General features: G+C 44.4%; 2 protein-coding genes across 3 annotated transcripts; one reads left to right on the forward strand and one right to left on the reverse strand.

Moving 5' to 3' along the window:
* Positions 1-508: 508 nt before the first annotated feature.
* On the reverse strand, positions 509-2,100 carry WFDC10B (WAP four-disulfide core domain 10B). Its single transcript, XM_059893068.1, has 2 exons — positions 1,762-2,100; positions 509-820 (listed from the first exon to the last, which is right to left on the reverse strand). Exons 1-2 carry the CDS (start codon positions 1,838-1,840, stop codon positions 684-686), a joined length of 216 nt encoding a protein of 71 aa, XP_059749051.1. The 5' UTR covers positions 1,841-2,100; the 3' UTR covers positions 509-683.
* A 1,156-nt stretch (positions 2,101-3,256) lies between these two features.
* On the forward strand, positions 3,257-17,739 carry WFDC13 (WAP four-disulfide core domain 13). 2 transcript variants are annotated; one of them, XM_059893067.1, is made up of 4 exons: positions 3,257-3,375; positions 5,931-6,081; positions 7,561-7,625; positions 17,279-17,739. In XM_059893067.1, exons 1-3 carry the CDS (start codon positions 3,288-3,290, stop codon positions 7,601-7,603), a joined length of 282 nt encoding a protein of 93 aa, XP_059749050.1. In that variant the 5' UTR covers positions 3,257-3,287; the 3' UTR covers positions 7,604-7,625; positions 17,279-17,739. The 2 variants fall into 2 exon arrangements, with proteins under 2 accessions (XP_059749050.1, XP_015329697.2); XM_015474211.3 differs by lacking the exon at positions 17,279-17,739 and adding an exon at positions 10,989-11,311.
* The last annotated feature ends 9,870 nt before the right edge of the window (positions 17,740-27,609 follow it).

Consider the following 27,609-nt stretch of genomic DNA (forward strand, 5'->3'; position numbering starts at 1 on the left):
ATGCAGAGAGGGGAGCACAGAGGAAACCTCCTCCTCCAAGCAGACCACAACTTCTCCCTCTCCTTTGACCTTGGACATGTCATCTCACTTGGGATTCACTTTCTTTGTTGCAAAGAGACAGTGACCTGAGCCTCTCAAGGACGATGAGCAGGATGGGATGGGGGTGGACCAAGTTTAAGAAGAGTCCTTCTCGGGGGCCTCCCCTTCTGTGCCCCAGGGTCTAGCCTCGCGGCATGTCATGTTGAACTTGGCCCTTTGTGGCTCCGGGCGAGGCACGTTCTCCTGCGGACCAGGAGGTGCCACCGAGCAGGTCCTCCCCCAGGAGTCCTGGTTCAGTGAGCAGAGGAACAGGGGGGCTGGCAGGGAAGCAGGGGGAGGTGGGGAGGGGGAGCAGAGAAGCTTGACAAGAGGAGACATCAGAGACCCAGACCCAGAAAGGCGGGGGCCCTCTGGGGTCTGTGCCAGGTTCTCCACGATCACAGGCACTGGGAGTGAACTAGGCAGGCCCTTCCACATTCGTTCTGGTTTATTTGACAGGGACAGGTTGTTCAGATACTGGCTGGACAGGGTGGCATTCCTGTTGATATCCTTGTGTCCAGGGTCAGGTCCTTATCTTCAGCCGCAGGTACAGTGTCTGCGGAGATGGCTGGGGGGGCAAGATGTAAGGCCCCAGGCTCTCTGACTCACAGGACGTTCATGCAAATGTTCCCGCAGAAGGTTGAACAGCATATGGTATTTTGTGGACAGTGCTGGAAGTATGAACAGTGGTTCCCACAAGTAAATTCCGTGGGCCGCTTCGTACAGGCTTTAGCTTTGAGATCTAAAAAGAGCAGGAGCAGAAGCAGGGTCAATGGAACCAGGTTTCTCAGAGAACTCCTCTCGAGTTGAAAGCCCCCCAGAGATCTGAGACCTCAAAATCTACTCAGGAGACACTTGGACTTTTCAGGGAACTCACCTCCGCCCTTCACCAGATCCTGGTGATGGGTAGTATCTTAAATCCATTCCTCCTACTCTTCCCCAATAGACCTCGATGCCTGGACTTCCTGGACTCTCTCCATAATCCTGCAACAGGACTCTGTCTCCCATATTTGTCATGGCCTTGGCCAAGTCACCTCCACAGAACCTGCACCTGATCCCTGAGAACTCCACAAAGGCGAGGATGACCTGCTAACTCTCCCCTACTCTCCACAATCCGTGGGGACCAGAGAGGAAGATGAACTTGCCCCTTCGTCGTCTCTCTCCTCTCATGCTGCCACTGTCTGCTCCATCCCTGCCGCTTCCCAGCAAAGTAGCACCCTCAGTGTTTCCCTTCCACTCTCAGCATCCTACTCCCTCTGAGATAAATTTACCTTGACCCTTGCACCCCAAATGTTGCTCTCCCACGTACTTTCATTCTACACCTGCTCCCCTGAATGTCTCAGAATGTTTACCTGTCACCTGTGTGCATAAACCAAAGAATAGCTGTTTGTTTTCCCACCTGATTCTCGCTCAGGTGTATCTTTCCCTGTTGTAGGTACCACATGTCTCTGGATTTGAGGGATGGGGAATGAAAAGATGCAGTTTCCCCCTCCACCCCCTCATCACTCTTCCCAGAGCCAGATAAAGAGGCTGGAGGGCCGTGGTTTGGGAAGAACCAGAGTCTTCACAGTGCTGTGGTCCGACCGAATAGGATGTGCCGGAAAGTTCGAACTCCCAGGTCCTCCTTAGACTGGACGGGTCACCCCTCCCCCGCCCCCTCCCGCCCCCTCCCCCACCACCTACGATTTGTCTTCTGGCTGTGTTGCCCTCCTGGGGCCTGCAGCAGCAGAACGCAGAGGAGCAGCAGAGCCTGGGCTCTCATGACTCTGGCCAGAGTGGTGAGCCCTCTTCTGGCCCGGACTCCCCTGGAGAGCTGAGTTGGGAGAGGGAAGAGGAGAAAGGAAGGTGATCCTGGGCTCCTCGCTGCCTCTCCTGGCCAAGCCAGGGTAGAGCAAGGAGTTCTTGCTCCTCACGTGGCCTGCCCCTCACCACGGCCCACTCCTGTGGCACTGGGGCTGCTACAGGGACGGTCCTCCTCTCACAGCTAATCTTCTCCTTTTGTAAACAGACCATTTTTTCTGCAAAAAAAAACTGTAGGTCTATATTTTTTTTATAAAATAATTTACAGAAGAAATTAAAGAAGGAACATAGTTTAAAAGATACGGAAACAACCAAAGTCTAACCATAGGTGGCTGGATAAAGAAGATGTGATACATATATATGATGGAATATCATTCAGCCACGAGAAAGAAGGAAGTCCTGGCATTGATTACAACTTGGATGAAACTTGAGGCATTAGGATAAGTGAAAAAAGCCAGACAGGAAAAGATAAATGATATCACATATGTGTTATCTAAAAAACGGAATTCATAGAAACAAAGAGTAGTATTGTGGTTCATAGGAGCTGAGGTTGGGGGACAAGAGGAGATTTGGGGAAATGGTCCAAACTTTCAGTTATAAAATTAATAAATTCTGGGAACGGAATGTACAGCCTAGTGATTACAACTAATCTTAGTGTATTATATACCTGAAAGTTCCTAACAGAATACATCTTAAATGTTATCATCATTAAAAAGAAATGATGGGAACTTCCCTGATGGTCCAGTGGTTAAGAATCCTCCTTGGATTGCAGAGGATGAGGTTCAATCCCTGGCTGCAGAAATAAGATCCTGCATGCCACAGAGTGTACCAAAAAAAAAAGGGAGGGGGCAATAAAGTTCCAAGAGGAAAAATACAACTGATACAACTGTCATTATTTGCAGATGATGTTGAATACATTGAACACTGAAAAGAACACATCAAGATATTACGGTAAACAATGCGAGAGTTTATCAAGATAACTGGCTACAGATCAATACACAAAAGTCATGTATCTACATTAGCAGCAAACGAAAAGGCATAATTAAAAAGTTAGGATGCTGTTTACAATTTTAACAGTTCAAACCTCTAGGAATAAATATAACAAAGACAAGCCAGAACTCTACGTAGAAGAACTTATTAAAACTTTGTGAAAGGATATTAACAAGACAGAGATAGATGAGAGACCTGACAAGGTCAGGATGAGGGGGGTGATGAGAGTGTGGATTTGAAAATGCTACCTGGCCCTGCAGTGGGTGTGGTTGGGACGTGCCCCGATTTCTGCCAAAGCCTCCTGATTGGTGGACACGGTGTAAGGCAGTCACAGCTCCTTGCCTTCACTTTGCCTTCTGTTCTAAGCTGTGCCTGGTCACAGCTTTGACCAGGACTTGCCCACCCATCCTACCAGCAGCATGAAGCCTGCGCTGTTTCTCCAGCTCCTGCTGTTGACTCACGTAGCATCGCAGCTGGTGTCTGGGAGTCCCAAGCAACATTTTAGGAGTAGGTGCTGGGTCTGGGCCCAGGGGAGGGAAGAAGCATCTGGACAGATGAGAGGATGTGAGGGATTGGTACATCTCATGAAAAAATACAGTTTCGTGTTCAAGAGTCCAAGTTTGATTGTCAGCAATATCTAGGTTTGAATCCCTGTTCTGTTTCACACTGAGTGAGCTTAAGTAGAGTGGATTTTATCTTTGTGATGGATAGAATAATAGTGGGGTAGTTGGGAGAAGAAACGGAGACTATGCATGTAGACATAGAGTGCCCCTGCTGAACCAGGGTAAGTGCTCAGTAAGTATTAACTACTGTCAATGTTATCACCTCCATCATCCAGCTTCTTCATGGATGCTTGGGCCAACTATTCAAGCATTGAAACAGAGAGGAAAATTAAGTTGGCAGAATTCAACCTGCGACCTACATAATCTTAGCCTGAGAGGATATTTTGGGAGGAAAGGAAGCAAAGTGTTGCATTACATGACCCATGTTAAATGCTCAGAGGTGCCTGCACAGGTATCAGTGATTAGCATCCACGGGAAGGTGTCAGGTTCATCTCTGCAGCCACTGTTGCCTAGCTCCAACCAAATAAGAGCTCTGGCCACAGCTGTTATTCGTTATCCCTGCACTTCTCCATAGGAGACGTAGCTTCAGAATACTGCAGGCTCAGGAGAGGACTGAGTGTCCTGTCTCATGTACCTAGGGAGCACGGTCCTATGTTAGGTTCTCAGAGACAGAGTCCAGGTTTAACCAAGGAAGGCTAAACAAGCTGCAAGAAAACAGGGGTATCCAGGATAGGGGCTAGCTGGAGAACCAAAGACTAAAATTTGAGGAAAGGGAGACACGGAGGCTTTATGAAAGATTGGTAAGTACCATATTGAGGTTAGGACCAGATACCCTTAAAAGGAAGCAAAACTTGAGAAGGTCAACCTCTCTGAGATTCCTGGCTCATGGACTCTTTTCCCACAGTGTTCCACTGAGCCCCAAGCTCTCCAAAGTGGGGATCAGCTCCAATTTCTTTTTTTAAGTTTTTGGTTGTGTTGGTCTTCATTGCTGCACGAGGGATTTTTCCAGTTTCAGCAAGCAAAAGCTACTCCATCGCAGTGCACAGGTTGCCTGTGGCGGTGGTTTCTGTCGTCGTGGAGCACAGGCTTAGGCACACTGGCTTTGTAGTTGCAGCATACAGGCTCGGTAATCGTGGTGCTAGGGCCTAGTGGCTCCGCGGCATGTGGAATCCTCCCAGACCAGGGACTGAACCCGTGACCCCTGCATTGGCAGGCAGATTCTTAATCACTGAACCACCAGGGAAGCCCAATTTCTTGCACTGATCCAGTGAGCTAAAGGATGACAGGCTGAGTACTGAGTACTGTGTGTTAGTCACTCAGTCGTGTCCAACTCTTTGTGACCCCATGGACTGTACAGCCCACCAAGCTCTTTTGTCCATGGGATTTTCCAGGCAAGGATACTGGAGTGGGTTGCCATTTCCTTCTCCAGGGGATCTTCCTGACCCAGGGATCAAACCCAGGTCTCTTGCATTGCAGTCGGATGCTTTACCGTCTGAGCTACTAGGGAAACCCTGGTCTCTGCCAGACTGTCATCAGCCTGGGTCTTGGCTTCTTACTCACCTTCTCTGGTGTCATTTGCTATTACTGTTATAGCCCCAGCTTTATTCACCACTTACTCCTTTTAGATCAGCATGATATCCTACAGATCCCCTTATAATTGCAAATACCTGCAGAGCAGTAAACCAACAAAGACTTATAGAATGCTCTTCCTATGACAAGTCAAAAGGGACAAAATTAAGATCTGGCAGGGCTTGACTAAAGGAGTTAATGGGTTCGTTCTTAATGCCTTAGAGTTCAGGAACAGAGAGAATATTGTGAGCTGGAGCATTGGGGCAGGATCCCCTGGTAGAGGTGCTCTTGACTTTGATCTAATTTCTGGTAGATGGGGTAAAGGAATGTCTACTTATTCTTCTCCAACAATAGAAAGTGGGGGGCCATGGACTCTGACCTCTCAATCACTAGAGACCTGGGAAGATGACCAGCTGATCTTTGCACCCCGTTCTGAAATACCCATCCTTCTTCCCATGAAAGAAGTCATCCCCAGAACTCATTTGAGATTTGGGTTCTAGCATTCTGATGCCAATAACTTGAGTGTGCTAAGCGGTCTTCATCAATTTCAAAAATCATCCCTTTTACTCATTCTTCCTATGCACAAATAACATGTTAGGTCAAACCCTAGGATAAACTATTGTTTGTTTGAGTCTACACAACGAATCAGTACAAATGGACCCACACACATATGCCATTCATTCCCTTGAATCAGACTCAACCAGGGCCGATGGGGACTTAGCATTTGATCTGCAAGGATGATGAGTGATCCCTACGTGCAGGATTCTCCCAAACTCTGTCTTTGATGGAAAGAGTTCTCGGCCCCAAAATCTTATTCTACCTCCCTGTGACCACACTAGGGGGAATCAGCGTGCCTGGTTCCCTGGCAGTTCCTTGGACTTGTAGAGTTCTGAATGTCACTCCAGGCTTCTCTTTCCTACTGTGTTCCAGGGTATATCTTGGAACCTCCACCCTGCCGATCAGACCCAGAAAACTGTACTGATTTCTGCACATTGCAGGAAGATTGCCAACCAGGATTTCAGTGCTGTTCTGCCTTCTGTGGTATAGTCTGTACACTAAACAAAGATGTAAACCGCAAAAGGTAAGGGCCTCTCCTGCCCAGCCCTGACCGTAGCACTGCTGGTGAGAGCTCAATAGAAGAGTCTCTTACCAGTCACGATGATGGATCTCTTTCTCTCTACCATTTCTTTCTCTTTACCAAGAATAATTACCATAAATGTCCTGATGGAGCCTTCCTCCACTCAAGAACTACATAATCATTCTCTCCCTATCATCACATCTGTCAATCTCTGTATCTGTCTCTCTGAATACACCTCTCTGATAAACTCCTCCATCCACTGACCTGTCTCAGAATCCATACTCTGGAACCCTGTATCTGGAGCTGCATCACTGGAATCCCAAAGTAACTCTGTTCTCTGGTTTTGCTCACACTCTTTTACCAAACACCACACTTCCAACCACCCACCCCCAGCAGTGTTCCTGGGTTCTGCAGATGCTCCAGTACAAGGGATGCTCTGATTACTTGCCCAGGCATCATCACTGGCCCCAATTCTGTTGAATAGGGAGAACTCCCAGAAGAGAGAAAGGGTATTACAGGCCCGATGAAATGTCTGGTTTCTAATCCTATCTTGCAACCATGTCTTTCTGTGACCTTGAGTAGGACAATTCCCTATTTTTGCCTTTCATTTCCTCATGCAGAAAATGGGGACTCTTTTTTTCCCCATCTTTGCATGATGGTTATGGAGGTCCAGACAAAATCTCAAGAGACCCACAAGACAGGAAACATAACCAGTGAGCTTCTAAACTATCTTACTCTCTGCTGCATTTCCTGCCTTGGGCATAGTAGCCCACATAGGACCTTGGTCCAGAGTGATCAAATATGAGCCCAGAACTAGATCTCTGGACCCAGATCCTGGCTTCACCACTTCTTGTCTGAGTTATCTGGGCCACAGCTTCCCCATCTGTAAAACTGAAATAGCAAAAGTGAAGTTAAAGTTGAAAATCCAGACAATCTCTAAAAACATTGCTTGCCACATAATACTATCTTTTTTCCTTTCTGTATAAGTGTTAGTCGCTCAGTCATGCCCAACTCTTTGTGACCCCAAGGTCCATAGGCTGCCAGGCTCCTCTGTCCATGAAATTCTCCAGGCCAGAATACTGGAGTGGGTAGCCATTCCCCTCTCAAGGAGATCTCCCCAGCCCAGGGATCGAACCCAGGTGTCCCACATTGCAGGCAGATTCTTTACTGTCTGAGCCACCAGGGAAGCCCTTTGCCACATAATAATTACTCAGGAAATTTTAGTGATAAGACAACCACTTCTCTCTCAAGACTGGCCCTTACCATTCAGCTCAACATCTTTCAAGGCTCCACCATGGAAGGCACAAGCCTAAGTCTGAATCTCTGTGTTCTCTGGGTTCTCTGAGGTTCCACTTTCCCTATGACATGAGGACTTAGCTTCACGGTCTTGTTTCAATCATGGAAGTAGTGGAAATTTTTAAAATGATATCTCTAAGAAAAAAACTTCATCAGGTAACATTTGAAAATGTTTTTCTTCTACAGACCCAAACCCAAAACCTTAAGAAACAACGGGGTTGGCAAGTGAGGCCTATTTCCCAGAGCATTTTGTAAGTATCAGGGTTGGGCCTGGGCTTCCCCAGACAAGTTTTCTCCAGTTTTCCCTCTCCAGCCTCTCCGGGGACTCACAGATTCCCAGAAGGTCAGAAGAGCCTTTTGTCACTGATGGCCCCACCTCGATTGTTCCCCTCCTGGGGCTATGTCCTCACTCCCTGGGGCAGGATGTGGTCCAGAGTCAGTTCTGCAACACAGATCAGCAAAGGAGGCTGGGTCATGGCCCCAGGGGAACTCAGGACACTCAGATCTGAATCTATGCCAGGGACCCGGGTCTGCCAGCCTCTGGGTGGATAGCGCCCTGGGCAGGGAGTAGAGCTGAGCCCTTCACACTGTGTGGCCTTGGTCAGCTCACCTTATGTCTCTGAGACCATCCACTTCCCCATGGGAAAGACAAGCAAACATGTCCCTCGGGTTCTGTGAGGATTACACGAGGCCAGGTGGAATGGAAGAACCTGGTCATTGTAAAGACGCTGCATAGGTTAGAAGTTGCCAGCAACTCACACTTTCTGGGTTCCAGGCTTTTCCTCTTTAAAAAAAAAAAAAATAGGGGGAGGACTTCCCTGGCATTCCAGTTGTTAAGATTCCGCACTTCTGTTGCAAGAGGCACGGGTTCTACCCCTGGTCAGAGAACTAAGATCCCACATGCTTTGCAGCTTGGCCAAAGCAAAAGGTGTGTGTGTGGAGCAGGGTGGGGGGGGATTATCTTTATTATTTTACCAATGTTACAAGAAAAGGGAGAAAAATGGAGTCTTCTGTAACTCCACCATAAAAAGAAAGCTACTCTTCATACATTGGGAGCATCCCTTGTGGCTCAGCTTGTAAAGAATCTGCCTGCAATGTGAGAGACCCAGGTTCTATTCCTGGGTTGGAAAGATCCCTTGGAGAAGAGAATGGCTACCCACAAAGAGTCAGACACTACTGAGCGACTTTCACTTCACTTCACATCTTGGTAGCATTTTTTTTTTCAGGCTGTCTGGGGGGAAATGAGGAGCTTAGGGTCTTCTAACAGCCCTTCTGAAGTCAACAGAGTTTCCAAGTTAAAACCTTGGTATTCAGCTTAGAAACCCTGCACTCATTAGACAAATGGTAGCGAGCAGAGGCCAGTGAAGGTGTTGAAGTGCATGTCACCACAGTCGCTCAGGTCCTGAGGAGCCAGCCATGCTAACTTCCTCTGCACCTAATAATAATTAACTTCCCAAGTCACACACTGGCCAGCAACCAATGCATCAACTCTGTGACCTAATCCAGGACCCGTACAGCATTCACTGTCAGATCTGTTAGATCCTTGTGTCACAGTGTTTATTCTCCCTAATCCTGCAGCCTGTCCTCTGCAGAATGGTTCCCCTCAACTGACAGTTCCTACTGTGGAGACCCCAGTGTTGGCTGGGAAGTTCAGGCAAGGTAGAAGATGGTAGTACCAGTGAGAGCCTGAAAAAAAAATACTGATCTTATTCCCAGAAAAGGCAGTGTTGAGCTTCCTGTGGAGACAGGGAATGGAGGATAGCATAGACCAGGCAAATCCTGTCACAGTCTTCCAGGAAACCTGGGCTCTGCTGGGTGTTGTCAAGGGCTTCCAACTTAGTCAATGAGAACTAACATTTTTAGCCATGATGCCTTCATCTCACGGGGTCCTCACAGCAACAATAATACCCAGTTTATAGACAAACCGAGAACTGTGGCGTTAAAGTAATAATCTCAGCATTAGCCAACCGGTCAGTGGTGGAGCTAGATTACAAACCTGAGGCTTGGGGTGACAAGCCCAAAGGATTGTCACCGTGGGTGACTTAGTTCGTTTCTGCTGAGTAGATTTTCACACTTCCTATTTCCACTGAATGTTTCCACTGATGCTTTCGTCCAGCTGTCAACTCGGGCTTCATAACTCCTTTCCAAGCCCTTTCAGGCTTAGAAACCTGCCTCACTAAACTTGGTCTTATGCTAATGCCCCAGCTTCTTTCTGCCCAGAATATCTTTCTCCCACTTTTCAACAAACTCCCACTCATGTTTCAAGTTTCATATTAAATAAAAGATCTCCATGGAAGCTTCACCAATTCACCCCTCACAGAATGGTTCTCTTGTCTTTTCATGGAACCTTATCTTGGTCCTGCTGCTGCTGCTAAGTCGCTTCAGTCGTGTCCGACTCTGTGTGACCCCATAGACGGCAGCCCACCAGGCTCCCCGATCCCTGGGATTCTCCAGGCAAGAACACTGGAGTGGGTTGCCATTTCCTTCTCCAATGCATGAAAGTGAAAAGTGAAAGTGAAGTCGCTCAGTCATGTACAACTCTTCGCGACCCCATGGACTACAGGCTACCAGGCTCTTCCATCCATGGGATTTTCCAGGCAAAAGTACTGGAGTGGGTTGCCATTGCCTTCTCCATCTTGGTCCTACCTTCTACTTTATCACACTGTACTGTAATTGTTTACCTTAGTATTTTCTTTATCTAGAATGTGAGTTTCCTAAAAGTAGAAACTGTGTTTGATTTCTATGCCATGGTACCCTAAAATCCAACACCATGCCTTGCACATAGTGAAATTGAAAGTGTTAGTTGCTCAGTCATGTCCAACTCTTTGCTACCCTGTGAACTGTAACCCCCCAGATTCCTCTGTCCATGGAATTCTCCAGGCAAGAATACTGAAGTGGGTATCCATTTCCTTCTCCAGAGGATCTTCCAGACCCAGGGATCAAACCCAGGTCTCTCACATTGCAGGCAGAGTCTTTACCATCTGAGACACCAAGGAAGCCCATAGTGAGGACACAATTCTGACTTCAAATGAGGATGAGAAGCAGGCTGGCAAGGTGTAGCCTAATCCTAACATTTCATGAATTCTTCTCCCAAAGAAAATCTTCACTGGCTAGCCCAGTGAAGCATCCAGAAGCATTCAGATGGAGCTGTCTGTTTCAATTTTTGTCTGGACTCAGGTGTTTTGCAAATTCTTTTCCTTAAAGACTCATTTATATTTGATTTTGAAGATACAAATAGAATGAATAACAAGCAAAAAAGAAGTGTGGGAATATCCCGTTCATAAGGGGGACTAGGAGAAAGTAAGGGCTAGGGATCCTGGCTGCTGTGGGACTCAGCCCAGCTCTGCACTTGCTGACCTGGTGACACTGGGTATCTCCAAGTCTTCAGGGCTCCAACCTCTTCATCAGTAAATAGATGAATTGTGTCATGAGACAAAATGAGATGAGACAGATAAAAGTACACGCCACAGTGCCTGGCAGAGAGTCTAAGGAAAATGTGACTATTATTATTCAGTAATCCCAATTCCTTGTTTGTCTAAAATTCTTGTTTTATAAAGGAATCAAAGTGTACATTCTACCTTAAACTTTATGTTTCTTAAAAAATTTTTCTCTAGGTTCCATATATGTTAGCTCTCAAAGACCAGTATCATGTGTCTGATGTTTGAAACAGCTTCTAAGATGGAACAAGGCATATCTATGAAAAGCACTCCATCTCTGAAAGACTGTGTGATTAAACCAAAGAAAAGCTCAGCTAATTTAACAATGATCTCGATTTCTCTACTAAACCTCCAGCAGCTAAGAAAGATGTTGCTTCTCTCTTCGAGTCCCATGTAAATGTTACCAACTTGGAAATTTGTGGTCACCCAGTCCCACGATTCAATGTTGCCCCAATCACATCTCCTCCAAATAAACTTTTCCCAAGATAAATGTATCATAATTCCATATCCTACTCCTCTCTTATGTGACACCCTTCTTTACTTGCGGATCCCTGATAAATCCTGCCTGAGAGCTGGAGACATTGTTCAGAAAACTCTGCAGTCTCCTTTATCACCTGAATTGACCAGGTGTGTTCAAGTTGACCTAGTGAGCTGGTCCTCTCACATGAAGGTTGACCTATTCAAACGACAGCTATCAAACTTCCTTGGTGATCCAGTGATTAAGAATTTGCCTGCCAATGCAGGGGACATGGGTTTGATCTCTGGTTTAGGAAGATTCCACATATCTTGGGGTGGTTAAGCTGGCAAACCACAACAACTGAGCCCATAAATCCTAGAGCCCTTATACCACCAGTAGAGAGTAGCCCCCACGCACTGCAACTAGAGAAAGCCCTCGCACAGCAACAAAGACCCAGCACAGCCATATATATATATATAAAGTCAAGTGAAGAGGAACTAAAAAGCCTCTTGATGAAAGTGAAAGAGGAGAGTGAAAAAGTTGGCTTAAAGCTCAACATTCAGAAAACGAAGATCATGGCATCCGGTCCCATCACTTCATGGGAAAGAGATGGGGAAACAGTGGAAACAGTGGCTGACTTTATTTTGGGGGGCTCCAACATCACTGCAGATGGTGACTGCAGCCATGAAATTAAAAGGTGCTTACTCCTTGGAAGGAAAGTTATGACCAACCTAGATAGCATATTCAAAAGCAGAGACATTACTTTGCCAACAAAGGTCCATCTAGTCAAGGCTGTGGTTTTTCCTGTGGTCATGTATGGATGTGAGAGTTGGACTGTGAAGAAAGCTGAGCACTGAAGAATTGATGCTTTTGAACTGTGGTGTGGGAGAAGACTCTTGAGAGTCCCTTGGACTGCAAGGAGATCCAACCAGTCCATTCTGAAGGAGATCATCCCTGGGATTTCTTTGGAAGGAATGATGCTAAAGCTGAAACTCCAGTACTTTGGCCACCTCATGTGAAGAGTTGACTCATTGGAAAAGACTCTGATGCTGGGAGGGATTGGGGGCAGGAGGAGAAGGGGACGACAGAGGATGAGATGGCTGGATGGCATCACTGACTCGATGGATGTGAGTTTGAGTGAACTCTGGAAGTTGGTGATGGACAGGGAGGCCTGGCGTGCTGTGATTCATGGGGTTGCAAAGAGTCGGACATGACTGAGTGACTGAACTGAACTGAACTCAAAATGTACAAACCTCCAGCTACAAGATAAATAATTACTAGGGGTATAGTGTACAATGTGATAAATATAACTAACACTTTATGTTATATATGAAAGTTGTTAAGAGATTAAATCAAGAGTTCTCATTATAAGAAAAAATCTTTTTTCTATTCATTTAGTTTAGTATCTATATGAGATGATGGATCATCACCAAGCTTAGTGTGCTAATCATTTCATGATGTGTGTAAGTCAAATCATTCTGCTGTACCCCTTAAACTTATACAGTGATGCATGTCAATTATAACTTGATAAAACTGGAAGAAGAAATAGTAAAATTAAACCAAAAACAAATGAACCAATGAAACAAAACAGAAACAGACTCATAGATATACAGAACAGGTGGTTGCCAGAAGGGAGGGCAGTGAGGGAATGAGTGGAATAGATGAAGAAGGTAAAAGGTATAAATTTTCAGTTACAAAATAAATGAATCTCAAAGATAAGATGTAAAGTAAGGAATATGCTCAATGGTTTGGTAAAAACTGTGTATGTGACAGATGGTAACTAGACTGATCACTTTGTGATGTATAGAAATATTGAGGCACTATGTCAGGCAAATTTGGCCTTGGAATACAGAATGAAGCAGGGCAAAGACTCATAGAGTTTTGCCAAGAAAATGCACTGGTCATAACAAACACCCTCTTCCAACAACACAAGAGAAGACTCTATACATGGACATCACCAGATGGTCAACACCGAAATCAGATTGATTATATTCTTTGCAGCCAAAGATGGAGAAGCTCTATACAGTCAGTAAAAACAAGACCAGGAGTTGACTGTGGCTCAGATCATGAACTCCTTATTGCCAAATTCAGAGTTAAATTGAAGAAAGTAGGGAAAACCACTAGACCATTCAGATATGACCTAAATCAAATCCCTTATGATTATACAGTGGGAGTGAGAAATAGATTTAAGGGCCTAGATCTGATAGATAGAGTGCCTGATGAACTATGGTCGGAGATTTGTGACATTGTACAGGAGACAGGGATCAAGACCATCCCCATGGAAAAGAAATGCAAAAAAGCAGAATGGCTGTCTGGGGAGGCCTTACAAATAGCTGTGAAAAGAAGAGAAGCGAAAAGCAAAGGAGAAAAGGAAAGATATAAGCATCTGAATGCAGAGTTCCAAAGAATAGCAAGGAGAGATAAGAAAGCCTTCTTCAGCGATCAATGCAAAGACATAGAGGAAAACAACAGAATAGGAAAGACTAGAGATCTCTTCAAGAAAATCAGAGATACCAAGGGAATATTTCATGCAAAGATGGGCTCGAAAAGGACAGAAATGGTAAGAACCTAACAGAAGCAGAAGATATTAAGAAGAGATGGCAAGAATACACAGAAGAACTGTACAAAAAAGATCTTCACGACCCAGATAATCACAATGGTGTAATCACTGACCTAGAGCCAGACATCCTGGAATGTGAAGTCAAGTGGGCCTTAGGAAGCATCACTATGAACAAAGCTAGTGGAGGTGATGGAATTCCAGTTGAGCTATTCCAAATCCTGAAAGATGATGCTGTGAAAGTGCTACACTCAATATGCCAGCAAATCTAGAAAACTCAGCAGTGGCCACAGGACTGGAAAAGGTCAGTTTTCATTCCAATCCCAAAGAAAGGCAATGCCAAAGAATGCTCAAACTACTGCACAATTGCACTCATCTCACACGCTAGTCAAGTAATGCTCAAAATTCTCCAAGCCAGGCTTCAGCAATATGGGAATCATGAACTTCCTGATGTTCAAGCTGGTTTTAGAAAAGGCAGAGGAACCAGAGATCAAATTGCCAGCATCTGCTGGATCATGGAAAAAGCAAGAGAGTTACAGAAAAACATCTATCTCTGCTTTATTGACTATGCCAAAGCCTTTGACTGTGTGGATCACAATAAACTGTGGAAAATTCTGAAAGAGATGGGAATACCAGAACACCTGATCTGCCTCTTGAGAAATGTGTATGCAGGTCAGGAAGCAACAGTTAGAACTGGACATGGAAGAACAGACTGGTTCCAAATAGGAAAAGGAGTACGTCAAGGCTGTATATTGTCACCCTGCTTATTTAACTTATATGCAGAGTACATCATGAGAAATGCTGGAGTGGAAGAAACACAAGCTGGAATCAAGATTGCCGGGAGATAATCAATAACCTCAGATATGCAGATGACACCACCTTTATGGCAGAAAGTGAAGAGGAACTCAAAAGCCTCTTGATGAAAGTGAAAGTGGAGAGTGAAAAAGTTGGCTTAAAGCTCAACATTCAGAAAACGAAGATCATGGCATCCGGTCCCATCACTTCATGAGAAAGAGATGGGGAAACAGTGGAAACAGTGTCAGACTTCATTTTGGGGGGCTCCAAAATCACTCAGATGGTGACTGCAGCCATGAAATTAAAAGACACTTACTCCTTGGAAGGGAAGTTATGACCAACCTAGATAGCATATTCAAAAGCAGAGACATTACTTTGCCAACAAAGGTTCATCTAGTCAAGGCTATGGTTTTTCCTGTGGTCGTGTATGGATGTGAAAGTTGGACTGTGAAGAAGGGTGAGCGCCAAAGAATTGATGCTTTTGAACTATGTGTTGGAGAAGACTCTTGAGAGTCCCTTGGACTGCAAGGAGATCCAACCAGTCCATTCTGAAGGAGATCAGCCCTGGGATTTCTTTGGAAGGAATGATGCTAAAGCTGAAACTCCAGTACTTTGGCCACCTCATGTGAAGAGTTGACTCATTGGAAAAGACTCTGATGCTGGGAGGGATTGGGGGCAGGGGGAGAAGGGGACGACAGAGGATGAGATGGCTGGATGGCATCACTGACTTGATGGACGTGAGTCTGAGTGAACTCCAGGAGTTGGTGATGGACAGGGTGGCCTGGCGTGCTGCAATTCATGGGGTCGCAAAGAGTCGGACATGACTGAGGGACTGAACTGAACTGATGTTGCACACCTGGAACTAACACAGTGTTGTAGGTCAATTATGTTGTTGTTGCTGTTCAGTCACTCAGCTGTGTCCAGCTCTTCATGACCCCATGGACTGCAGCACACCAGTCTTCCCTGTCCTTGAACATCTCCCAGAGGTTGCTCAAACTCATGTCCATTAAGTCCGTGATGCCATCCAACCATCTCATCCTCTATCATCCCCTTCTCCTCCTTCCTTTAATCTTTCCCAGCATCAGGGTCTTTTCAAATGAGTCAGCTCTTCGCATCAGGTGGCCAAAGTATCAGAGTTTCAGCTTCAACATCAGTCCTTCCAGTGAACACTCAGGACTGATCTCATTTAGGATGGACTGGTTGAATCTCCTTGCAGTCCAAGGGACTCTGAAGAGTCTTTTCCAACACCACGGTTCAAAAGCATCAATTTTTCAGAACTCAGCTTTATTGATAGTTGAACTCTCACATCCATACATGAAAAACTGTTTTTCCATACTGGAAAAACCATAGCCTTGTCTAGACGAACCTTTGTTGGCAAAGTAACATCTCTGCTTTTTAATATGCTGTCTAGGTTTGTCATAGCTTTTTTTCCAAGGAGCAAGCATCTTTTAATTTCATGGCTGCAGTCACCATCCGAGTGATTTTGGAGCCCAAGAAAATGAAGCCTTCCACTGTTTCAATTGTTTCCCCATCTATTTGCCATGAAGTGATGGGACCAGATGCCATGATCTTAGTTTTTTGAATGTTGAGCTTTAAGCCAACTTTTTCACTGTCCTCTTTCACTTTCATCAAGAGGCTCTTTAGTTCCTCTTCATGTTCTGCCATAAGGGTGGTGTCATCTGCACAGCTTAGTTTATTGATATTTCTTCTGGTGATCTTGATTCCAGCTTGTGCTTCATCCAGCCCGGCATTTCGCATGATGTACTCTGCATGTAAGTTAAATAGCAAGGTGACAATATACAGCCTTGACGTACTCCTTTCCCAATTTGAAACCAGTCCATTGTTCCATGTCCGGTTCTGACCGTTGTTTCTTGACCTACATACAGGTCAATCATACTTCAATTTTTAAAAAAAGACAATCATTGAAGAGTGCCCATTCATTCTAAAGAGAATTATTAAATATCTGAAGAGGAAGCCATTTAGAAGTGGTCAGATGGTCCAATGACTATCACTCAACTTCAGCCATCAGAGAGAAGTTTAGAGCTTTAATATAGAGAGGGTTCATGAATATGTTTTTGGAAGGGATGTCATAGATCTAGAATGCTGTGTTTCCCTCCAGCACACCCAGTCAGAGACTTTTAAAAAAACTAACCATTCATAGATGTATTAAGACTTGTGCTAAAAGGGAAGAGATTCCAGGCCCAATGCAGACCTGCAAAAACATGAGACTCCCTACCACTGCTGCTATCCAAGCGAAGCATGAAAGAGTGCTTGGAAGAGATTGAGATGTGTTCCCTGAAATTGGGAGGCACTAGGCTCTTGCCTATGTTACTAAATGCATGTGGGGTCCAGCTGCTCGCCGCTCAAAAGCCAATAAACAGACCAGGTTGGTGGAAAGGGAAGTTTGCTTTATTTCAGATGCTGACAACTCAGGGGGAGGGTGGACATCTGTCTAAAGGCTGACTTCCCCCCTGCCACTGGCAACCAGTGGATCAAGAACTTTTATAGACAGAAGTGGCAGGGGGGTGCGGGCGGGGGCGGCGGGGGGGTTGCAGGGTGGGGTGGGGGGCTACATGCAGAAACAGCACAGTGATCTCTGACAGTCATCTTCAAACTGGTCATCAGTGGTCTGACCAGTGTCATTCTTGATTGTTTTAGGTGCAGTTAATCTTCAGTTCCAGGGCTTCCCCAATGGCGTTAATGGTAAAGAATCTGCCTGCCAATGCTGGAGACACAGGTTCAATCCCTGGATAGGGAAGATGCCCTGGAGGAGAGCATGACAAACCACTTCAGTATCCTTGCCTGGAGAATCCCATGGACAAAGGAGCTTGCAGGGGGACTGCAGTCCATGAGGTCGCAGAAAGTCGGACACGACTGAAGTGACTTAGCAGCAGCAGCAATCTTCAGTTCCAGGGTCCATTTGTTCCAATTTCTTTGAGACCAATTCTCAGAATTGTAGCAGCTGATGTTGTGGGTACAGTCTGTCATCATGTAGTTGACTTCTTCCACCTGCTGTTTTAGTGAGCTGTCTTATAGATAGCTCACAGGACATGGCTCAGAATATTATCTATATCCTTTGAGAAGGAACTAAAGGTCCTTGACTATGCTTCATGAGTACATTTTCATCATTTGGTCTCACTGGACTGTTTTACTTTGTTTCCACATGCTCTCATTTCTCTGATTAAACTTATTCTTTGACTGAAGTTTTCCGCAGACAAAGGGTAGGCAGAGGACACTGGTGGAAGGAGCATAGGGTCCTGCTCTGTTTCACCTAGACAGTGAGAAGCAATGGAAGAAGACTGCCTTCCTGAGTCTGAAAGGACTTGGAAGCCCCCAATTTCTTGTGAGCCAAGGAAATAACAGAGAAGTAGCCAGGCTTGAGACGTTTAGGAAGAACTTCAGCAAGAAGACTGCCAGCTCTAGACTCCTTGTGTGTGTTGCCAGGGGCAGTTACAGAAGGACTTAGCCCCTAAGCATGTCACCCCATTAGAGAAAGCTGCAATCTGGAAATGAAAAACGCCCCTCTGACCAGTGCCCCCCACTGTTTGTGGACATACCTTGAGGAAGGATAGACTGAATGGCTTCCAAAGACTCATCAATCCAGGATTCCCAGTTCTCCTTCAATTTTCTGTTTTTAGGTAAAGAGTGGGTTTATTTAGAGAGACATACATTCCACAAACAGAATGTGGGTCATCTTAAAAGGTAAGAATGGCGCTGGGAGAAACATGCTCCACAGACAGAGAACGGCCCATCACAGAAGGCGAGAGCCTTCCCTTGTGTCTTAACACAGATCTTTCTTCTAAGGATCCAAGAACATCTCCAGCAATAGCCACTGTGATCTACCAACTTGGGTGTTGTGGGGGTTTTATTAACATCTCAGGGTGGAATTCCTCCACCAAGGCTCACAAAAGCTGTACTTGGATGAAAGGGTAAGACTGCCAAGTGGCCATTTCATGCTCCTTATTTCACTAAACAAATCAAGAGGGGTTTCTCTGTTGACTATAGTGGTCAATCACTATTATAAAAAAGAAATAGGACTGCTATGCTAAGTCGTTCAGTCATGTCCAACTCTTTGCAACTCCATGGGCTATAGCCCACGAGGGTCCTCTGTCCACGGAATTCTCCAGGCAAGAATACTGGAGTGGGTAGCCTACTGCTACTAAACTACAAAGGTAAGAATTAGACTAGAACATAGGAAACTTCTAGGTCTAATGTAATAGAAGATTACAACAACCAACAAAGACAGAGCCAGAGAGCCATGAAGGTCTCGCGTGCTTCAGATATGAGAATTTGGAATAAGAATTCTACCAGTTTTACAAAAAAAAAAAAAAAAAAAAGGACACACAAACCCGCTGATACATTGCTGGATGAAAGCAAAGGGAATGTGGATGAACAGCGTGAGGAAAAAATCATAAACATCAGCCACAACATTCTGGTCAGAAAAGAGGACCACAACATCCTCCTTCTTGCTGTATCATGGATGTTTATACATATAAGTATCACTAATATTATATATGGGTCTATTTATTTTAGTTCTTCCACATCTCCTACTATCTGATACTGTGTGTGTATGTAATGTTTAAATCATAATTTTTTGCACGAGTGGTTTAGTCAACATTGCTGAGCAACATAAGGCCTCACCAAGAAAATCTCAGTGGCAAGCAACAATAAAAGTTTCTCTCACACACATCAGCAGAAACACAGACATCCGATTACCTAAACTGGGTTTAGCTGAGCTTGAATCCAGGCTGAGGGGAGGGTCCACTTTGATCTATACATCTCTCATTCTTCTGGGACCAGTGGTTTCTCAAGAAACACTCTTCTCATGGAAAAAAAGCAGAAGTCAAAGGAGGAAATTCAATTCTACAAGCACACTTCAAACTTGACCAAAGCAAATAACAAACCAAGTCAAAAGTTAAGGAGATAGGAAGCACAGAGAGAGTAGTCTGTTCACCTGAAAGTCACTGTACCAAAGTAGATGTATAATAAAAAGCCTATATTTGATAAGGCTTATAAGAAAGAGATTAACTTAAATACTACAGAAGGATAACGCATCCAATGTACTCATACTTTGCATTTCAAAAGTGAGAAATGTTCCTTTTCAGTGACTCAGAAATTTTTAGAAAAGCATGATAGTATAAACAGTGTTTATGAACACTGTAATAGAAGCAATGGGCAAGACGGAGGGAAGCTAGAAAGACCAAAGCTGGAGAACAAGGAAGAAGGCTGTACTTCTCAGATCCCCATCATTTAAATGACATGAAAGAATGCTAACAAGGCATTCTCCATGGAGATGGTAATGATTGAATACCAAAGAAATTATAGTCCAAAAGAGCAAAACTAAGAGTAAAGAGAATGTAGGGTGAGGAAGAGATAGAGTGAGAGTTTGGGGGTAGCAGGTGCAACCTATTATGTACAGAATGGATATACAACAATGTCCGACTGCAGTTAAGTGAAAGTCACTCAGTCATGTCTGACTCTTTGCAACCCCATAGTCTATACAGTCCATGGAATTCTCCAGGCCAGAATACTGGAGTGGGTAACCCATCCCTTCTCCATCGAATCTTCCCAACCCAGGAATCAAACCGGGGAGTCCTGCATTACAGGCAGATTCTTTACCAACTGAGCTATCAGGGAAGCCATCCTACTGTAGAGCACAGAGAGCTATATTCACTATCCTGTGATAAACCATAATGAAAAATAATGTGTGTGTGTGTGTGTTTTATATACATAAACACAGGCTTCCCTGGTGGCTTAGACTCCAGGCCAGAATACTGGAGTGGGTAGCCTTTCCATTTTCCAGGGGATCTTCCCAACCCAAGAATCAAACCCAGGTCTCCTGCATTGCAGGCAGATTCTTTACCAGCTGAGCCACAAGGGAAGCCCCAACACCACTATATATATATATATATATATATATATATATATATATATATTTAAGAAATTTAGAATTGGAAGGACTGATGCTGAAGCTGAAACTTCAATACTTTGACTACCTGATGTGAAGAACTGACCCATTGGAAAAAGACCCTGATGCTGGGAAAGACTGAAGGCAGGAGGAGAAGGGGATGACAGAGGATGAGATGGTTGGATGGCATCACCGACTTGATGGACATGAGTCTGTGTAAGCTCTGGGAGTTGGTGATGGACAGGGAAGCCTAGAGTGCTGCAGTCCATGGGGTTGCAAAGAGTCGGACACGACTGAGTAACTGAACTGAACTGAGAAATTAGAAGATATATATATAACTGAATCACTTCTAATTTTATTTCAGGGTACAGGCTAAGGCATGAATATAGCCTCTCCTGGGGATCTCACTACTGCTCTTACCATCTTTTCTAGTCATCTGGAGAAGCAAGTAAAGCTCAAAGAAGGGTTCAGATGAACCTCCTCCTTGATGCTATTAGGAGAAAGTGGGAGATGGCATCTCTGAGATGAGACTACTCTTTTAAGTAAATTCTTGGCAGCTCTACTTGTATTTCATTCCCACGTGTCCCACTTCACTACCTTTCAGCCACGGGGGCAGAACAGGATGTGCCGGGTCCCCAGCCATGAAGCTAATGAACCCAGGAGGTGACCTTGAGTCTCCAAAGCCCCTTTTCACCCTTTCCACATTTCAAGTAGCATGTTACCCTATAAAAAAAAATAATTTAGGGGACTTCCCTGGTAGTCCAGTGGTTAAGAATCCAGCTGTCAATGCAAGGGACACAGTTTCTATCCCTGGTCCTCAAAGATCCCCCATAGCCTGGGACAACAAAGCCCATGCTCCACGACAACAGAAGTCACAGCAATGAGAACCCCATGCACCATAACTAGAGAAAGCCTGCGTGCAGCAACGAAGACCCAGCGTGGCCAAAAATAAAAATATAAAATAAATAAATAATAAAAATAACTTTATTATGAAGACTGAGTTCAAGCTAGCTTATGGGTTTACTCATTTATTTATTTCTATTCAACCTAGTTTCAGAAGGGTTTAAGGCAGCTTACCAAGACTCATAACACATTGTATTTTTAAAAATAAATTTAGCTGATATAAAGAAGACAGAGCATAGAAGATATAAGGGTAATAAAGTATGGCAGAACCATGAGGGAGACTACGAGACATCATAAAATTGACTGTCAAAGAAAAAAAGAATCCAGAAGGAAAAATGGATACATTACCCTCCCCATTTTCCCCATAAGGCTCCACACTATTGCTTTTCTTAGTCCACTTTTAGAAAGATACTGGGTAGCAATAGATTTTTTTTTTCTTTTGGCCACACTTTGGGGCTTATGGGATCCTAGTTCCCTGAACAGGGACTGAACCCAAGCCCTCCACAATGAAAGCACAGAGTCCCAATCACTGGACCACCAGGGAATTCCAGAGAAGCAATAAATTTGAGACCACTCTCCCCAACATGATCTGACTTGCAAATAAAGGTTGAGCTTGGCTGCAAAGGCTAATTTACCATGAAACTCATGGAGCTTAAGCTTCAGGCCACTCATGTGCTCTTCTCAAGGCTCAGTGCCTGCCAGGATGAGTCAGGAAGGAGTAACCTCATCCAAGCATGGAGGCAGGCAGCATTGTCCCTACCCAGGGTGAAGCAGCAGCGGCTGAAGGGGCACGGAATACAATACTACATGCCCTGATGAAGGCCTTAAGGTAGCACTGTTCACATCTGGACAATCCCTACTGACAATCTGTCACACTCACTGGACAAACTGATCCCATATTTGAGCTCAAGGAGAAATCTCAATCAGATGTTGCACTGCAAGTAACCTGCCTGGGGGCAGCCTTCAAGGCTTCATGACCATATCGTGAATCAAGGACAGGCACAGTGTGGGGTGGGGAGGACTTGGGAGAGATGGATCAGAGGCTACTGAGCTGCAGTGAGAGTCTATTAAGTCAAGACCAAAGAGTTAGGGTCTTCCCTGTGGTCCAGTGGTTAAGAATCTACCTTCCTGGGGAACTAAGATCCCACATGCTGTGGAGCAACTAAGCCCATGAGCAACTGGAGAGTCCATGAAACAAAGATATTGCATGCCACAACCAAGACCAAAGCAGCCAAATAAATAAATTTTTAAAAAGGAAGAAGGGAAATGGATTATCACCCCCTTCCTCAACTAATGCATTCTAAGCACCTGGACTTGCTTTGAGGGAGACAAGGCTGAACTGAAAACAGCCTGGCATGTATACCGCACAAAAGGGGCTGAACTTCCAGGATAGAATCTCTTTTTTTCTTTTCCTTTTTTTTTATTTTATTGAAGTATAGTTGATTTATTATAGTAAATAATGTTAATATAGCAATATAGTGTTAATTTCTTCTGTACATCAAAGTGACTCAGATACTTGTATATACAGATACATATGTATAGATACAGATATCCCCTACCCTGTCTCGCCCTAGGCAGCCACAAGTCCATTCTCTGTGTCTGTCTCTTTCTGTTTTGTAGATATGTTCGTTTGTGTTGTATTTTAGATTCCACATATAAACAATATCACACAGTATTTGTCCTCTTCTTTCTGACTTACTTTCCTTAGTACAATAACCTCTAGGTTCATTTATGTTGCTGCAAATGACAATGTTTCATTCTTTTTGATAGCTGAGTAATATTCCAGGGTGGAATCTCTTGAAAGGATGTTTCACCCCAGCCTGAGTTTTAGTTCAGTTCGGTCACTCAGTTGTGTCCGACTCTTTGCAACCCCATGGACTGCAGCAACCCAGGCTTCCCTGTTCATCACCAACTCCCAGGGCTTGTTCAAACTTACGTCTTTCGAGTTGATGATGCCATCCAACCATCTCATCCTCTGTCATCCCCTTCTGCTTCTGCCTTCAATCTTTCCCAGTATCAGGGTCTTTTCCAATGAGTCAGTTCTTTGCATCAGATGGACAAAATATTGGAGCTTCAGCTTCAGCATCAGTCCTTCCAAGGAATATTCAGGACTGATTTCCCTGAGTTTATTGAATGTATTAAAGAAAAAGTGAAGAGAATGGGGAATTTGGGAGAAGATGCTCTCATAGATTGGTCCAGCTTTTCCTGGGGAGGCAGTAAAGGTTGGGAAGCTGGGGGACAAGGGTTTGGGTACAATAATGGCCAAAATAAAATGGGCCAAAAAAGACAATGACACTTATGAATATACTGTTGACAGTTGCTGGAAATTCTCTTCCCAGTCCACCCCCAGCAGAGACTGTGACAGATCAACAGACCCTCAATTCCGGGGAGGGGGGGTGGGCAGCAGGGAGAGGCTACATCGAGTTAATAATGATACTTGAGGGACAGAATGAAAGACAAGTGTCTTTTTACTTTTTACTTTCTGTCCCCCTGCAGAAGACTGAATATGAATATATGAAGACTATAATCCCTTGGAGAACACCCTTGTCATTCTGTCATGGTGTCTCCAAGAATTACAATTTATATAAAAGTATAATTAAATAGAGGCTACAGATTTACATCAAGGGTTGGCAAACTTTTTCTGTAAAGGATCAGACAGTAAATATTTTGGACTTTTCAGGCTATCTGATCTCTGTCACAACTACTCAAGCCTGCTGTTTAGCACACACACACACACACACAAAATAGACAATATATAAATGAATGAGTGGAGGTGTGTTCCAGTAAAGCCTAGTTTACAATCATAAATGACATGGCAGATTTGGCCTGCTGGTCATGTTTGTCGATACCTGCCTGCTAAGATGGGAAGGGGAGGCTCTAGAGAACACCAAAGTTTTTGAAATGAACATCAAAATACCTTTATCCTAAAAGTAAGATGAAATAGAAATAGGTACTCTTTTACAGGGCATATTAACTTAGGTTTGAACCATCACAATGACTCATTGGATTAAGGTGATCTGGAAATCAGTGTCTCTGGCCAAGCCACTCAACCAGGGGCAATTTTCCCCAAAAGGAACATTTGGCAATGCCTAGAGAAATGTGGGATTAGCAAAGTTTAGCAGGAGGTGGTTTCTACTAAAATGCAGTGAAGAGAGAGAAGGGACGCTGCCAAACATCCCACAAACAGAGCAGACTAAGAGCAGACTAAGGACTTCCCTGGTTATTCAGTGGTTAAGACTCTGAACTTCCATGGTAAGGGGCACGGGTTCCATCCCAGGTTGGGAAACTAATATCCCACAGGCCAAGCAGTGTGGCCCAAAAAGAGAGAGAGAGAGAGCAGACTGAATGACTTAAGTTAGCTGATATAACTGACTCCTTTAAAAAAATGTTTCATCATCCTTTACCCTGAAAGGATCATTGGACTCAGGCTTTCTCTAGTTGCAGCGAGCCAGAGGTTGAGCAGGGGGTTACTCTTCACTGGGCGCAGGCTTCTCATCGCATTTCAACTCTTGTTGAAGAGCACAGGCTACAGGCTCGAGGTGCGCAGCTTCCATACTTGGGGCACACAGGCTCAGGAGCTGCTGTTGGCTCGTGGGCTTAGTTGCTCCAGGACATGTGGGATCTTCTTCGGCCAGGGATAGTACCCATGTCCCCTGCACTGACAGGTGGATTATTATCCACTGTGCCAACCAGAGAAGTCCAGATATAGAGTACTTTTTAAATATCGTGTCTGGTCCCTCAAATTGGCATCTGATAATGTACATTCTGGATAACGTACATAATGGACAGATAAGCATATGACAGTGCAAATACTTTTACATTTCTAAGAAGTTAAAATGACCTGTGTGTCCTATGAATGATTTTAAGAGCAAGTTTTAAAACTTGAATTGTGGTTTGTTTGTTTGTTTTCAGTCCTTCTATACTTGCCCCAAGTTGTAGTCTTTGAAATTGTGTTCCTTCACTCACGTTGGATGAGCCACGGGAATTATTACATTAACACAGAAGCATTTCATGACATGTATGTAGCTGTTCCTTTATACTGAGAGAAAACTGAAACTGTGGGGAATGATTAAATAGTAAGCTCTACAATTTTATTTCGGGAAATAGGAGAAGGTACAATTGCCGGGAGAAATATCAATAACCTCAGATATGCAGATGAAACCACCCTTATGGCAGACAGTGAAGAGGAACTAAAAAGCCTCTTGATGAAAGTGAAAGAGGAGAGTGAAAAAGTTGGCTTAAAGCTCAACATTCAAAAAACGAAGATCATGGCATCTGGTCGCATCACTTCATGGCAAATAGATGGGGAAACACTGGAAGACTTCATTTTGGGGGGCTCCGAAATCACTGCAGATGGTGATTGCAGCCATGAAATTAAAAGATGCTTACTCCTTGGAAGGAAAGCTATGACCAACCTAGATAGCATATTCAAAAGCAGAGACATTACTTTGCCAACAAAGGTCCGTCTAGTCAAGGCTATGGTTTTTCCAGTGGTCATGTATGGATGTGAGAGTTGGACTGTGAAGAAAGCTGAGCACCAAAGAATTGATGCTTTTGAACTGTGGTGTTGGAGAAGACTTTTTTTTTTTTTGGAGAAGACTCTTGAGAGTCCCTTGGACCGCAAGGAGATCCAACCAGTCCATCCTAAAGGAGATCGGTCCTGGGTGTTCTTTGGAAGGAATGATGCTAAAGCTGAAACTCCAATACTTTGGCCACCTCATGCAAAGAGTTGACTCATTGGAAAAGACTCTGATGCTGGGAGGGATTGGGGGCAGGAGGAGAAGGGGACGACAGAGGATGAGATGGCTGGATGGCATCACCAACTCGATGGATGTGAGTTTGAGTGAACTCTGGGAGTTGGTGATGGACAGGGAGGCTTGGTGCGCTGCAATTCATGGGGTCACAAAGAGCACTACTGAGCGACTGAATTGAACTGAACTGAACACTTTGTCTCTGGGGAAAGAATCTACCTGCCAATGCAGGAGACACTGTTCGATCCCTGGTCCAGGAAGATCCCACATGCTGCAGAGGAACTAACCCTGTGAGCTGCAACTACTGAGTCTGTGCACTAGAGCCTGGGAACCACAACTACTGAGCACACGCACCCTAGAGCCATGCTCCACAACAAGAGAAGCCACTTCAGTGAGAAGCCCCCACACTGCAACTAGGGGGTAGCCTTTGCTCCCCACAACTAGAGAAAAGCCCTCACAGCAATGAAGACAGCGCAGCCAAAAAGAAAGCACAAAATAAATGAAACTGAGCATGATTTTTCAGCATTTACCCTTGATTCAAATTATAATTTCAAAATATGTAGATTAACTGTATCTTTTGTCCGGTGTAGATTTTTTTCCCCTGATACTGTGGTTCGTTGATGCCTTTTGCATCAACATAGCATATGGTTTATAGGTTGGTATCTTAAAATAAGTGTTAACTATGTCTCAAACTTCACCCCATACCACCACCAAAATGTCTTATTAAAAAAAAAAAAAAAACTAAAACCATACTTTCAAGTCAGAGTGTATATTTTGGTGTAAGACTTAGGATTTTTTTTTAGTTTGTTTGGAGTTTCTTTAGGATATTTATTTTTTAAATTAATTTGTATTAGAGTTGATTTACAATCCTGTGTTAGTTTCTGCTGTACAGCAAAGTGAATCAGTAATACATATATATCCACATATATACCCACTTCTTTATGTGTGTGTGTATATATATATATAATTCATATAGATAGATAGATATCCAGTAGTCACGTATGGATGTGAGAGTTGAACCATAAAGAAGGCTGAGGACCAAAGAATTGTTGCTTTTGAACTGCGGTGCTGGAAAAGACTCTTAGAGTCCCTTGGACAGCAAGGAGATCAAACCAGTCAATCTTAAAGGAAATCAACCCTGAATATTTACTAGAAGGACTGATGCTGAAGCTGAAGCTCCAATACTGTGGTCATCTGATGCAAAGAGCTGACTCGTTGGAAAAGATCCTGACACTGGGAAAGATTGAGGGCAGGAGGAGAAGGGAAAGACAGAGGATGAGATGGCTGGATGGCATCACAACTCAATGGACATGAGTTTGAGCAAACTCAGGGAGATAGTGAAGGACAGGGAAGCCTGGTGTGCTGCCGTCCACGGGGTCACAAAGAGTCAACACAACTGAGCAACTGAACAACAACACTGTTTTTTA

Source organism: Bos taurus, chromosome 13, assembly GCF_002263795.3.
Source record: "Bos taurus isolate L1 Dominette 01449 registration number 42190680 breed Hereford chromosome 13, ARS-UCD2.0, whole genome shotgun sequence".
Lineage (NCBI taxonomy): Eukaryota > Metazoa > Chordata > Mammalia > Artiodactyla > Bovidae > Bos > Bos taurus.

What these genes read in the sequence shown, in the direction of transcription:
- WFDC10B (XM_059893068.1), bottom strand. Translation starts at nt 1,840, where the DNA reads ATGAGAGCCCAGGCTCTGCTGCTCCTCTGCGTTCTGCTGCTGCAGGCC. An exon ending in ACACAGCCAGAAGACAAATC is followed by an intron (nt 821 to 1,761) that starts GTAGGTGGTGGG and finishes TGCTCTTTTTAG; the next exon opens with ATCTCAAAGCTAAAGCCTGT.
- WFDC13 (XM_059893067.1), top strand. Translation starts at nt 3,288, where the DNA reads ATGAAGCCTGCGCTGTTTCTCCAGCTCCTGCTGTTGACTCACGTAGCA. An exon ending in TCCCAAGCAACATTTTAGGA is followed by an intron (nt 3,376 to 5,930) that starts GTAGGTGCTGGG and finishes ACTGTGTTCCAG; the next exon opens with GGTATATCTTGGAACCTCCA. An exon ending in AAAGATGTAAACCGCAAAAG is followed by an intron (nt 6,082 to 7,560) that starts GTAAGGGCCTCT and finishes TTTCTTCTACAG; the next exon opens with ACCCAAACCCAAAACCTTAA.